The sequence below is a fragment of the Gekko japonicus genome, unplaced genomic scaffold (genome assembly GCF_001447785.1).
Source record: "Gekko japonicus isolate JY-2015 unplaced genomic scaffold, Gekko_japonicus_V1.1 scaffold1230, whole genome shotgun sequence".
NCBI classification, from domain to species: Eukaryota; Metazoa; Chordata; class Lepidosauria; order Squamata; family Gekkonidae; genus Gekko; species Gekko japonicus.
Window position 1 is genome coordinate 83,575 of NW_015160249.1, and position 14,877 is coordinate 98,451.

Genomic DNA, 14,877 nt, shown 5'->3' on the forward strand with positions numbered 1-14,877 from the left:
AACCCCGACCTCCCCAGGCTCTGCCCACCCCCAAATCTACTGGTATTTCCCAAGCGGCAGCTGGCAACCCTCATTACAAAGCTTTTGTACGTATGTGTTGATAGCAGCAGCTCTGATACCTTGTTCAGATCCTCCGGGATGTGCCCGGAAGAGCCTTTTGCGCTCTTTGAATAACAACTTGCTGGTGATCCCCGGCCCCAGGGATGTCCGTCTGTCCTCGACCAGGGCCTTTTTGGTCCTGGCCCCAACCTGGTGGAACACTCTCTTCCAAATGACATCAGGGCCCCGTTCTGCAGTTCCGCAGGGCCCGTAAGGCGGGGATGTCCTGCCAGGCTTTTGGTTGAGGGGAGCAACGGTTACCTTATCGGTTGGGACCCTTCCTTCTCCCCGTGCCCCCCTTTTGCTCTGAGTTCCCTTTCCCCCTGCCCAGAAAAGGGCCGGTAGTCCGGAATTGAGATAAATAATATAGTAGGATGCCATCTTGGGTCTTTTATTCTGTATTGTAATTTTTCTAAGTTGTATGTTGAATTGTAATGTTTTTGTCTATTTTACTATGCCCTTTTGTGCATCGCCCAGAGCCTGGTGCATTCTTTTTTTATTATATTTATATCCCGCCCTCCCTGCTTTTCGGCAGGCTCAGGTCAGCTAACAACATAGATATAGATGTACAATAAAACATTTTATTAAAATTACAATATAAACTATGAATACGTTACACATGGCTATAACACAAGATGGCCAACCACTCAGATTCAATCAAACCAAATTCAGCCGTTGCCGGTTACAATGAATAGACCTCAGAATACAATACAAAAAACAACCCTAACCCACCCCAACCTCCCTTCTTGCTACTCCCTCCCCCAGCAAGATTAAACTACTCTATTCTAGTGACTGACATTAAAGGGTGGGGAAGACCTAACCAGTGTTCCCTCTAAGCTGAGTTAGTGTGAGCTAGCTCACAGTTTTTTAGCCTCCGGCTCACACATTTTTTTTGTCTTAGCTCAGGGAGGAGGGCTCCAGAGCAAACTAATTCATGCAGCAGCCAAATCGCTCGCTCACAACTTTAATGCCAGGAGCTCACCAAGTAGAATTTTTGCTCACAGGACTCCACAGCTTAGAGGGAGCCTTGGACCTAACATAAACTAACTATTATAATTAGCTATTGTAACCTAATCTTATATAAACCTAGCCAGGTGGACTAAAAGACCACTTCCCTGCCTTATATCCCAGCAAAGTCATAAAGTGGCAAGTTTGCAAGTTAAAGGCGGAGCCCAGAAACTTTCACACTCCTTCGGGGGGGGGAAGGGGCTCAATTGTACACCAAGTTGTCAATCTTCCTTTCCTAGCTGAAAGGCTTCCACCAACAGCCCTTGCTCAGGGTCTGGGATAGGGTGATTATAAGCTGGGAAAGGGCGATTAATAAATCTAATTGATGATGATGATGATGATAATAATAGTTAACTACTTGCAGATGGGCGGGATGGTAAAGTGACAGGCACCTTGAATGTTAAGGCACAAAAATGAATATTGCCCCGACAGATCACAGCAGAGGTCCTTCTGGGTCAGCACTCTCTTGAAGACAGACAGGACACAGCAGAGAGAGAGAGAGAGGTCTCCTGAATTTTGTCTTGCCTCTAGAACTCTGTCCAGCTTCACCATGAATGTATTTAAAGCTGCTTTAAAGGTCCCTAAAAGCTTGTGACTGTTGCCACATCTAGTGGGAGTGAATTAGGGAGCCTGACTGTTGGACCGTAGCCTTAGTTAACTTCATCAGTGTAGAATTCTCTATTTCTTTTGCTTCTACACGCCCTTGAATGATAAGTCCTCCCCGCGTTCTGCCCGTGGCTGAGACACTTTCCCTCCCCATCCATTAAGTAAACACCTAGCTGGGTACAACAGTCTTATTGTTGAGCCCCTCATTCAAACTTTCGTTTCTTAACAGCCTTTGTCCCGGCCTATCACATCCCCACTAGGTAACATGACTGTGTTGACTGAAACCGTTCTGCAGATTCCGTGGCAATCTTTTGCTGTGCAGTTTTGCAAAGAAGCAACAGTAAACTTTTTATTTCACTTTTCACTTTCAAAGAGGAACTTTGTGTCCGTCAGAGAAAATCCTCATGATAAAATTCCAGTTAGTAAGCGTCTGTCTACATGTTCTTCTTGGACTTCCGGCAAGAGAAATACCCCTAGGATGGATGGATAGATAGTAGGCTTGGTTTTATCCGCTTCTTCATCTTTCGACTCTCTCTCTGTCTGCGTTGGAGTGACAATCTGAAGCCGGGTGGTGTGCCTATGCAGATGGAAGTGGAGACAGCCATTTCCCCCTTCCCCTTGCTCTCTTCCTCTCTCATTTCCCTGAAGGTGCCTCCCAACACTTCCAGCCAATTGATGGGCGTTCTGTGGTACTCACTGACTTGGTTGCTCCACCCAGCCAAAGGCTTTCCTACTTGTCAAGCCCTGAAGCCTTGGCTAGGTTTTATTGCATATGATGAACCACTGACAAATAGAGGGGGATATAAGAGTGGTGGGGTATTTATTTATTACGGCATCGAGCCAACATAGCCATAAGACGTCAGGATACAGAGTTTTAAAAATCTGGGTAAAATGCAGTAAAAATATATATATAAGACCATAAAAGTATTTGACAAATCCAGTAAGAAATATAAAGGTAAAAAGTAAAGGTTCCCTTGCTCGAAAGCCAGTCAAATCCGACTCTAGGGTTGCAGTGCTCGTCTCTGTTTCAAAGCCAAAGAGCCAGCGCTGTCCGAAGACGTTTCCGTGGTCATGTGGCCGGCATGACTAAACACCAAGGCGCACGGAACGCTGTTACCTTCCCACCGAAGTGGTACCTATTTATCTACTTGCAATTTCTTACTTTCGAACTGCTAGGTTGGCAGGAGCTGGAACTAGAGACGGGAGCTCACTCCATCATGCGGCACACTCGGGTCTCGAACTGCTGAACTACTGACCTTCCACAGCCTGCAGTTCAGCGTCTTAACCACTTGAGCCGCACCTTTCTAATACTATAGCCTGCTGCTCAAAATTTAGCCACAGATTTTCAACACTCCCGGTCTTTCCTGCCAGATGTTTCTTTTACAAAAGTTGTGATACGTTTGTCTCGGATCTTGTTGTACCAGTGGCATTTAAACATCATACGTTTGATATTTTCTACTTCCCCAGAATCACACTGGCAGAGCCTCTGGTCAAACAGGACCCTTCTATATCTACCCTCAAGCCCTGCAGAGGGGAGAGCCTCACACCTAGCTAACGTAAAGGCTCTCGTAAACTTATAGGTGTCTAAATGCGATAAGTGGTCCACAGGGACCAGGCAGTATCTCATTTGCCCAGGCACTCTAAAGTTGGGATATTTACCAAGATCTGCCTGTCTCTCCAACATCCATTGTTCTCTGTTTAAGAGCTAACTTTGCCTGGCCAGAATCTCTTGGAGAGAGAAAAACCAAGAACACGTCGTTTGTTATGAACTGATTTTAACCATTTTGATTGGAAATTGTCCAACAAGAGCAAACGAGTTAGCCCCATTGGCTGGAAATTTATTTTAAGCCAATACTGAAGTGAGCTCAGAATAATTTTGGCTTCCATTTTCAGAGTGGTGGCATCAAAAATAGATCCTAATTGGGTAACAGTCAGGAGGAGAAAATGTGCAGCTGTCTACAGGGGGAAGGATGTGTGTCTAGGGGGTCACAATTACTGTGTGGAACGTGCCAGGAAGCAATCAGCCGAGGTTCTTTCCGTCTCTCAGGTTGTGACAGGCCCCACACATGGAAAAGGATGTACCTTAGACTGAATATTTTAGCACAGAGCCTTACAAAGCACCCAGCAAATCAGCACAGCTCCTGTCCGAGCACAGAGTCGGCAGCACTGCGCTTCTTGAGTACAAGGAGCGTAGCTTTTTAGATGTCTGGCCACAGTACAGAAAGCAAACCCTGAACTTTGCTGCTTGTCCCAAGGACGCAGTTTCATATTCACTTCCACAATCTGTTGTGTGCGTCTTTCTAATGTCTAAATGCACCTCTCATCCACAGTTTCGCCTTTCTAGAGATCAAAACCATCGCCCATGAGCCTGTTTTCTGCCATACATCCATTCTGGGCAGGTATACTCTTTAATTTTTAAAAAAGAGTATGCAGAAAAATCTCAGCTGAGTAGGAATAATAATAATGCATTCGATTTATTAATCGCTTTCCCCACAAGTGGGCTCAAAGTGATTTACAGTTACTCTTTAGACAGGGGACTAACAATGTTTCATAGGGGATAGGGAAGACAACATATAATTCATTTTAATTGCACACACCGTAACTGCATGGTGGAAACGTTTCTAGCTTGGCTCAGTCATGTCCCGAACGACTACGTCAACCGGCTTGATGACATTGGGGCTTCAGGACCCATACGTCGTATCGCCACACTGCCACCGCCTGGCCAGAGCATCCCACTGCAGGGATTTTTTCGTAGCCGAGTAGATTCTTCCGCCTTCCGGCTCCTGGACCAGGACGTCCCCAACCGACAGCTAACACCTTCCCAGAGGGGAACCCCACGCATTGAGGAATGCAACACTTAAAATTTGATGGGGGGGGGAGAAGACATGGTTGGGTTATCATCACTTGGCGTGCCCTCAGACCTTCATGCTGGGGTCCTGTGTGCCCTTTCTGCAAACAGAAGGCCTCTGTACTTACAGAGGAGGGAGAAGCTATTAGCTACAAGGTATACATAGGAACTCTCGGTCTAGGGCAAGTGATGCACTGTATTCTTGGTGCTTGAGGGGGGGGTCAACAGTGGGAGGGCTTCTAGTGTCCTGGACCCACTGCTGGACCTCCTGATCTTGTTTTGTCTGTAGGCAGCATAGAAATGTAGCTCTTAGTGTTATGTTAATTTGTAGTAATCCCGTGAACCCTTTTCCCTTAGAATAAAGTATTTTTAAAAGCAAAGAAATCTCTTCTTTCCAATAGAGCAAGATCCATCTAATAGTCTAAGTATTAAACAATTTTTGACTATTTTACAACACTTATGAGGCCAGCTCCTCCACAGGTAGCCCCCATGATATTCCTGATATCCATTAACCCAGGTGAGCAGAGTTTTGGGGAAGCAGGAAATCAGTGCAGAAATGGGATGGTTTATGCCATGTGAGTCCATTTGTGCTACATAAGATCCAAGCTTTACATCCTGTGGCTCTTTTGATGATTTGGACCGTTCGTGGGTGGGTAGAACCAAAAGTCTTCCTAGCGTTTTATCAACTTGTTTCCTCTCCCCGGCAGGTTTGTTAGACTTGGCGACCTATTACAGAGAGAGTCGGCTGAAAAAGCTTTGCCAACAAACGATCAAGCAGGGGATTGGTGAGGAAAATGCCATTGCTCTTCTCTCCGCTGCAGTGAAGTATGAAGCGAAGGTACGGAGAGCATCCAGCCTCTCTTTAAGCCCCTTCTGAGACACGATCTTTAGGAGGTTTGGGAGCCGTTCACCTGGTGGAGCTGGTGTAGCAGAGATGCTGAGAGACTGACCTGCAGATAAGGATCCCCCCCCCCCGATTCAGAGCAAAAAAAGCAAATAACTGTGTACTGCACAAACCCACACCAAAGTTAACAAAAAGAGACTTCAACACAAAGGTAATTCAACACATGTAATCCATCATAGGAAAATACAAAAGTCCACAATATCCCGAAGGGAAAGAACAAAGTCCAGAATAGAAATTTCTCAAAGGGAAACAATGAAGTCTTAGGAGACCTGGCCCATATAGAAACTGAATAAAGTTTGCCTGTTAAGAAATTGCAATGAGACTTCCTGTAGTGGCTTTTTGTTCCTGAGGAAGGACCAGAAGTCCGAAACACTGAACAATACTTAGGAAAAGTGTTGATATCTATTCCAGACTTCATTGTTTCCCTTTGAGAAATTTCTATTCTGGACTTTGTTCTTTCCCTTTGGGATATTGTGGACTTTTGTATTTTCCTATGATGGATTACATGTGTTGAATTACCTTTGTGTTGAAGTCTCTTTTTGTTAACTTTGGTGCGGGTTTGTGCAGTACACAGTTGTTATTTGCTGTTTTTTGGCCATTGTTTACTGTGGACTGTATTATTGTTGTTGTCCCGATTCAGAGCGGGCACAATCCCACGTGATCAGGCGGGACCCCCCTCCCCCATCTGCTATGGAACATACTTTTACCAGAAGGTCCTGTTTCTTTAACTTGTCCAAGGGAGAGTCTCAGCATGCAGAACAGTACCCCTCCTGATTGGAAGGCAGGGCATACCTTCTGACCTCATTGGGAGGGGGAGCTTCCCGGGTTCCCAGGAAGGCTGCCAGCCACCTGGAGCAAAACAAAGCTCTGCCTCCTTAAGAGAGATTTAATGAGATGTCTTTTTTTAAAAAAAAACAACAACAATAAACAAACCGGGTGATGCTGTTTATACCTTCATGCCGTGAAAAGCTTTACCAGCCCATTTCCACACATTCAGCCTCTCTTAACAGGGCAGAACATTCCCCCCCCCCTTCCAGGCTTCTTGGGAAACCTTAGCGGGATAAGAGCATAAACCCTGGAGTCCCTGGGGGGTGGGGAATGCCTGGTATCGATGAGAGCAACCGGGAAAGTGTGAAGGAGAATGTAGCAGACCATCCCTGTGGGCTTCCGCCTGTCCTGAGTGCTGGGGTCGAAACAATGGAACTCTCAAGTCACCGGGATGACCCAAGGTCAGCCCCTGGACGATGTTCAGCGCCAGAACGCAGCCCTGGCATTCAAGGAACAGACCCAGCTCCACCCCTGGAGCCAAAGACAGTGCGCGAGAGAGAGAGCACAGACGCTCAGATTTGTACACGTGCATGCTCTCACACAGCCAGACTCTTTTACCCAAGGCACCATAGAAGCACATACCCAAACACCAAGCGTGTTTCCGACCTGGCTGGCATGACTAAGTCTCCCGTGTGCTAGCCACCCCTGAGAACCTGGCTTGATGTCAAAAATGGAGCACTGCTACCTCACAGGGTGTCTGTTGAGGGGAGGGAGAGGGAAAGGGGACCGAAAGCCACTGTAAGACTCCGAGTGAAGGGTGGGGTATAAATCCAATCTCCTCTTCTTCTTCTTCTGCTTGAGGGAAATAGTCCAAGCTATAAAGGAAGGGGCCTAAAGTAGCAGCAAGCTCCCCCCCCCACACACACACACACGCTGCCCACTCGGCTAGATCAGGCTTAGATGCCTCCTGGAGAAAGCAAGAAACGTAACAGACTCCAGCTCTCCTTGCTAGAGCACCTGATCCCAAGATGAGCTGCATGGAATTAAAACCACCTCACTTTCTCCTGCCCTGTGATTCTCCAGCTGTGCTTAGAGGCACGTGTACAACTTAAGATTTTTTAAATGTTGACAATTTTGTAGTAGGAGAGAGAGATAAAAAGAGTAGTTTCAGACAAACAGGGACTGTCAGAATAGAAGGCTCTGCTGACAGATGGGATCTTATGTTTTTCAGAGGCGCTCGGGAAGCTCAGCCTCCCAACCCCGAATTCTGTGCCCCTGGTGCACTCTCACCCAGGCTAGCCTCCTCTCATCAGGTCTTGGCTGCTAAGCAGGGTTGGCCCTCGTCAGTATTTAGATGGGAAGCCACCAAGGGATACCAGAGTCACAATGCAGAGGCAGGCAATGGCAGAACCACCTCTGAATGTGTCTCTTGCCTTGAAAACCCCATGGCGTCACTGTTAGTCAGCGCTGACCACAGCTTTTATATAGATAGCTCGCTCTCTCTCTCTCTCTCTCTCTCTCTCTTTTTTTTTACTCTCACAGGTCTTCCTGGGTGATGTTCTAAGATTGTGGTTTGACCGTGTTTACTCATGTTGCTAACCTACGCAGGCCAATCTGGTTTCATTTCTAGGACTTGGAGGAATTCTGCTTCCGGTTTTGCATAAATCACCTGACTGTGGTTACTCAGACGACAGGCTTTGCAGAAATGGACCACGACCTTTTGAAGAACTTCATCAGCAAAGCCAGCAGGGTGGGAGCATTTAAAAACTGAAGGACCTTTGTTTTGCGGGGAGGGGGAATGAAAACTTCTGTTTTCGGCACGGGGTGCTCATGCCTTTAAACCTGAAGTGCCAAGATCCTGCCGGGTTGCAGAGACCCCTCTCATTCAAGCTGACAGGAGTGCATTTTTGGCTCCATAGCTTCAGGACAAAGCCATTGACTTTGGAGAATATGGTGCCATGCACCTGGGATTTTAAAAAAAACCCACCCCACTTAGGGATCATGTTTATACACAGTATAAGCTTTAACACTAACATTTCCACCATTCATATGAACTAGCTCCTTTTCCTTGAAGTCTTGTTCTGAAAACGTTTGGAAAAGATCACATACCATGCAAATGCAAAATAGCATATAGGTGGTGTAAGAAGAACTCGACCGGTTAAATGTTGTGCTGGGAAGCTCTAGAGACCTGCTCCCTTTCCTTTGCCTCTTTGATTTGCTGCTCTGCTCGCTGGATTCCTCCACTGCAGCCCCACATCCCATCTGCAGAGAGTACCGGACCTTGTTCTACACGTAAACGTGTAAAAAAAACCTGTCCCTTTCAGTGTGAGTGTCTGAGCCTTCCTTGTGCTTGAATTTGTTAATGAGCTATTCTACCTGTGCTTTCCATCTAAACGTTTAGGTATGTATCCAACCACATTCTGATTACTTGAGTTAAGTGTCCTGAAGAGGGGGTGTGGCAATTCCTACCAGTTCCCCCCCACACACACACTGCAGAGCCCCCCATTTTCATGTTACTGAGGTTCTGCTAACCCCTGAGAACCAAATGGGGGGGGGATGTCACTGAATTGCAACTGGAGGAGGGGGAATCCGGACCCTGCCACTCCCTTTAAAGAAAGGGGCACTTAAGGTTTGTTGACTAGGTAGGAAAGGCCAGTGCCACTAGAGAAACATGGCAGTTTAAAGACCTAACAGATTTGTTGTGTAGTATATTTTTTGTGGGACAGAGCTCACTTCTTCAGAGAGAAGCTTCAAAACCCTAAATCGTAGGTTAGTGAAGAACCACCCACGCAGTACCAAACCACTTTCTCTGCTCTTGTGTAATATAAATAGTTCCTGCTTCACCGCACTCCCATCCAAGCTTCTGAGACTGCACTTGGCACGATTTCCACAAACTTTTCCCAGCAGCTGCCTTTCCCAAGTTAAAAGCAAGCAAGCCGCATACATAGTTTAAAGGGAAGCTGCTGCTAGGCCTTTCTTGTATTTCCCCGGACTTTTCACTTTAAATGGGAGCGTAAATGAGCACTCTGGGGCAACTCTGTTGAGAGGGAGCCACTCAGAAGTGTCTGGATGCATGCGTCCCTCTAGAGCTCACAGATTTAAAATTCTTACCTTTTTTCCAGTTAGATGTACTTAAAAAAAAAATCAACAGCGACTATTCAGCTGTCGGATTATTATGAATATATTGATTTGAATTCTTCGTACACACAAGTGTCCCAAAAACCTTCCAAGTACATGGGGCACAGCTTTGCATGTGAGTATTTGAAAACTGAACTCCAGCATTCAGGCTATTTTGTGAGTGAACTCCACTCATATTTTGTATCTAGGAGCTAGTGGTATAGAAAGGCCCTCACAGATCAGCTGGGGGGGGGGGCAATTTCAGATGCTCAGTTCCCCCGCGTGTAGCCAGAAAGGAGCTAATCTAAATTAGAAGAGGCTTTGATTTTTCTTTAAAGGATTTAAACTCCAAAATTTCATATCTTAGTGACCTCTAGTAGCTTTGTATAGATAGGGCTACCAGCACCATTAGATGAAGTTTTACTTAAAACAAGGAAAGCTAAGATTCGGAATTTTAAATGTTTTACGGAGATACTTCTAGTGAGGATTAGCATTCTGGTTAACTGGAGTTTTCAACGTGCAAGGAACTAACTTTTGATTGAAAAATAATTATTGACTGGAACAAAGTTTACATCACAGTGTACTGACAGTAGTGTGTGTGTGTGGGTCACATTAAAGTTAAATTCCATCTACATTCCAAGTGTAGAAATCTGTTAACATTGTAATCATTAATAAAATCATACAAACAATCAGTGTTGCCCCCTTGGTCTTTTCTACTGTATTATAATAATTTCTAAAAATGTACATTTGTATTATTCTAATCTCTACTGAGCATTTTGTACCCAGCAGGAAACTAAAACACACTCTGAAAGTCAGATAGCATGAAGCTAGAAAACCTCTCTTTTCCTGAGCTATGTGACAAAGTTCTGAAGTGACAGGTTACATTTGCTGTATGTCATTTTTGTAACAAACCAGTGTTATTTTAAAACCTTTTTTTTTATTTATCCTTAAAGGAGTAACATTAGTATGCAGAACAATACTTCTAGTGTACAGTTGCCAATTATCCGGAATACACAGTCATAATAAAATAGGATACTTGCAGTTTTCTATCCAAAGTCTTAAATAAACCTATTTCTAGTAAAATCCCAAGGGTTTCCGTTTCGTCTCTTTACATATTCAGTGTTTACAATCCAAGTACTGATTTGCATGAAGCTAATGCGTCTAGAGCCATTAACTCTATGGCATTTTTAACCTCTTTCTTTGTTCATGATGCAGACAGAAAAGTGCACTTTGGGTATTATGTACTGCAGAGGGAAGAACTGCGATTTGGGCTTCCAGAATAATTTAGTAAAATCCAACCAGGCTAGCTGATAACAAATAAGTGCATGTTTTAACATTACAAAAGGGGGTAAAAGATGGAAATGTTAATGAGGTATAGGGATTTTTGTTTGTTTGTTTCAGTAGTATGGCGAGACACCGAGTTTACACCTCACTGTCAAGTTCTACACAGAGTTGTAGGGCGCAGTCCTGCAGATACTTCTGCACACGTCACTGAGACTCCGTGGACTACAGAGTGGAAACTGCATTTTTTTTAAACACTGCAGTATTTGGATTCTAATTTATGGAAAAGTAAATAGTGCATCAAATTCTAATATTAAAATGGCATTAGTGCATTTCAACTAATTCTACTTAAACTTCAAACATTCCCCCCCCCAAAAAAAAAAGGAATTCAGTAAAAATAGAACGAGATGGTATCAAACCAGTCCAGCAATGCTACATTGGGAAACAAAGAAATGTTCACTTAATCCCACCCCCCAATTTATATAAATTAACAATTAAGTAGATAATATTGCATACATGCTGCATCAATAGCATAAGCGTTGGGGGAAAACAGAAGTTAAAAAAAAGCCCAACTACTTCAAATTAGCTATGGTTAAAAAAGGAGAAGCTAAGATCTGTATGCCCAGGGGCCCAGTGAGAGTTAGCAAAGCACCAGAGTGCGTGTCCTACGGCCTGCAGGGGACTTCACTTTTGATCAGGGGTAGACATGTCAGCTCCATCATTTAGCTTCTGGTTTTGTATCCTGGTCCGAGTGGATGCTGCGGAAGAAAGCATAATTGCTCATCAAAGGTGTTTATTTGTCCCAAGTTGTGGCAAAGAGGACATTTAATTTAAAAAATGTACTGAGAGAAGACAACAGCCACTTAATGTGGCATTAATTTGAATGAATCACTTCCTGTTTCATGCAAAGAACAGTGCCGCAACTGTTAGGCCAAATACACCGAGGTCTCATCAGTTCTTGGAGAGCCTTCCCTTACACACTGGTTTGTACACCCAAGTGTACCAAGAGTGAATGTGTAGTGTTTTCCACCTCTCCAGCAGCCCAGCTGAGCCTTGAGAAAAAAAAACATGCTGGGAGCCTTGTGTACACAGTTGCTAATTTCGCACTAGAGCTGCCTTGCGGTTGTGCTGCCGTTTGCCCCGACACTATTGGTCAGTTTCACACCCGAAGCTGCGAGGCTGCATTTTGACTCGTGGCTTCGCCCGATTTCCCTCGCAGTTTTGTGATCCTGTTTTTTGAGGATCATGAAACTGCGGAGGAAATCGGGCGAAGCCGCGAGTCAAAATGCAGCCCCGCAGCTTCGGGTGTGAAACTGACCAATAGTGTCGGGGCAAACGGCGGCGCAACCGCGAGGCAGCTCTAGTGCGAAATCAGCCAGTGTCTCCAATCCCCCCACCCCCCACCCCTGTGGCATTTGCCTATGATGGAGGGGCTTCAAGTTGCAGGAGGAAGTGGAAAACATCAGTGGGCTTCTGATAGACCAACTGTGTTAACATGTTAAACTATTATAATCAAACCAAACACAGGTTTTTAATCTGCTAAACCATTAAGTGTATTACTGAAAGAGGGAATTTTGTCATATGAACATTTACTTAAATACTAGTCAGTGGTAATTCGCAGTGTAATCCGTCCCTCCAATCCAAGCAAGAATTTTTCAAAACTGGCCCTACAGGGCAAAAACTGCAAACATCATCACCGGGAATGGAGAATAATACATATATCATCATATCTCCTCTTTCGTTGGGTGTGTTTAAAAAATCTGTCATGGAAGGGCATTCTATAGGCCAATGTTTCTAAATCTTTGAACACTCTTTTTTACAATATTTCTGTCTGAAAATCTGGATCACAATAGGTACTACATAAAGTTCCTAAATGTTCATGCGGTTGAAAGAAATACTGGTTGGGAGGGATTTTTTGTCCCCCCCCCCCCCCCCCCCGGAACCACAGCTCCTCCTGCTGTTATATCACAAACTGCTTTTTAAAAACTCCATTCAGTTTCAGCCATGGGTTTGCCCTGTGGCACAGGAAACAGCTGCCCAGAAAGGAAAGCCCCACCGGGCCCTTGGAGGTACTGGAGCAGCAGCTCTTTGGGGCTTGGCCACCGTTCTGAGAATCTAGTTACCAGCCCCTTTGTTAACTCCATACCTGTATCGTTCTCATAGTACACAGATACTTACTCATTTCTGCAAGCTTCTGCTGGAACTTGGACTCTCCAGAGAGGTGCTCCCTGTAAAGTGAAATATATGCATATATATATTTTACAGAGACACGCATGACTTCAACCCAGAGACAGATGCACAGGGCTAGTAGAGCAAGAAAGCAGATGGGGATATATGGCAAACCAGGTGGACAATCTACATGATGCAATGCAAGCAGCAACTGTACTGGCTGATTCATTTTTCCATGGAAGCTTGCCTCCTGAGTCCCACTCGGTGAACCATGACCTGAAATGCCACTTTGTCTTAACCTTTCAAGATCCAGACTAGGCACAATTCCTCAATCCAGTTTGCTAGGACCAAGTCAAATGTCGTCTGTTATGCTCAGATTTTTCAGCCTGACAAAATTTGATTGAGGGCTATTGCTTTTGGCTACATGACAGCAAAATTGAGGTGGGGGGGAGTTCAGCACCTGCAAATCAAAGTATAAAGGTAAAGGTTCCCTTGCTCGAAAGCCTTGCTCGAAACTCTAGGGTTGCGGTGCTCATCTCCGTTTCAAAGCCGAAGAGCCAGCGCTGTCCGAAGACGTTTCCGTGGTCATGACTAAACACCAAGGTGCACGGAACGCTGTTACCTTCCCACCGAAGTGGTCCCTATTTATCTACTTGCAATCTCTTGCTTTCGAACTGCTAGGTTGGCAGGAGCTGGAACTAGAGACGGGAGCTCACTCCGTCATGCTACAACCCGGGTCTCGAACTGCTGAACTACCGACCGTCCACAGCCTGCAGTTCAGCGTCTTAACCACTTGAGCCACCGCAGCTCCTGATCAAGGTATGCAACACTATATAAGAGTGATCAGTTAAAATGGACAGATTTCTTTTCCTAGTGCTGTTTCCAGCTCTCTCTAAACTCTAGAGCCTGTACTTGACACCTCGGAGACCAGGCCCTGGGACCATCCGAGCCCTTCGGTCACTAGGGATAGAGATGCGATAAAATAAACTCGGTCCAGGAAACACTGTTTTCCATTCATCACTCTTTAGCTTCCATTTTATAGCTTCGTTTTTATACAAGTTGTAACACATCATTAGAATAATTGCCCTCAGTGGAAAAACGCATTTTATTCAGAGGTTAGCATTTTAAACGTTTTCCTCTCTCCTAGTGGAGACAGGCAGGAGGGGGGGAAGTTAATTGATCCCAAGTCTCACCAAGTACCAACCATCAGAGCTTTGGAAATGCTAATGGACATCCTGGCTGGACAATGAAATGGTCAGCTTACACCTGAACTAGGAATCTGACACCTAAAAAGGATACAGAGACTTGGATTCTTTGATCCAAAATGGGGTGGGAAAACAGAGGAGATAAAAGCCTTTGGTAGGGGGAGCCATTTTTGCAGGCCCATCTTCTGATTACACCTGGAGGAAGGAGCTCTCACACCTGAGCTCTGTCTTGATGGAGCAGACAGAAGGCCATCTAGACAAAGACTCCAAGGTAATATGAAGTTTATAGAACTCCTAACATCTAAGTTAGAGAGTCTGCCTTAGATTAAGATCAGCAAAGGCATGTACAGAGAGAGCAACTGAATGTTTAGACCTTTCTTTTGTATTCCTTGCTCAATCCACTGCAGTGCAAGGAAAGGGTGTGTAGCCTTTTTACTTTGAGTAAATTCAGAACTATTCTGAATGCCGATAGTTGTTCCACATAGATACCTACTGTTTGGACGCGCTACTAGGCGCTAGGGGAAAGGGGGCAGTTAATTGCTAAATCGCTATTTGCCCAGAAATGTGCAAGTGTAGTAACCCATCCGTGTGATAACCAGTTGCTAGGTAGCAGAAGATGCATGCACTAGATGAAACCTTAGAACAGCAACCCAGGAAAGGAAGGTGAGAGCACTGTCCCTCTTAGCAAGTAATTCCTAAAACCGCTAGTTGGTGGCACCAGTACCGAAAAAAATACCGTGAGGGTTGGGGGGGCCGGGAGAGCAGCATCACTTGGCAGAAACCTGGGTGGCCACTGACGCCCAGAAACCTCAAAGGGCTGGAGAGGTGGTTGCAGGTTAGCGGTGCCATTCTGCCACACCATCTGAACAACA

The 14,877-nt window shown here is 45.2% G+C and overlaps 2 protein-coding genes across 2 annotated transcripts in view; one reads left to right on the forward strand and one right to left on the reverse strand.

Moving 5' to 3' along the window:
* The window catches only part of RCBTB2 (regulator of chromosome condensation (RCC1) and BTB (POZ) domain containing protein 2), a 40,274-nt gene extending 32,068 nt beyond the window's left edge, over positions 1 to 8,206 (forward strand). Inside the window, exons 12-13 of the mRNA XM_015414143.1 lie at positions 5,269 to 5,399; positions 7,864 to 8,206. Coding sequence (XP_015269629.1) covers positions 5,269 to 5,399; positions 7,864 to 8,004 — 272 coding nt within the window. The 3' untranslated portion in view covers positions 8,005 to 8,206. The remainder of the gene's footprint in view (positions 1 to 5,268; positions 5,400 to 7,863) is intronic.
* Positions 8,207 to 8,275: 69 nt separating this feature from the next.
* Positions 8,276 to 14,877, reverse strand: part of RB1 (retinoblastoma 1) — a 71,125-nt gene continuing 64,523 nt past the window's right edge. The window contains exons 29-30 of the mRNA XM_015414069.1: positions 12,810 to 12,859; positions 8,276 to 11,389 (exon numbers count right to left, since the gene is read on the reverse strand). Of these exons, the coding sequence (XP_015269555.1) occupies positions 11,316 to 11,389; positions 12,810 to 12,859 (124 nt within the window). The 3' untranslated portion in view covers positions 8,276 to 11,315. The remainder of the gene's footprint in view (positions 11,390 to 12,809; positions 12,860 to 14,877) is intronic.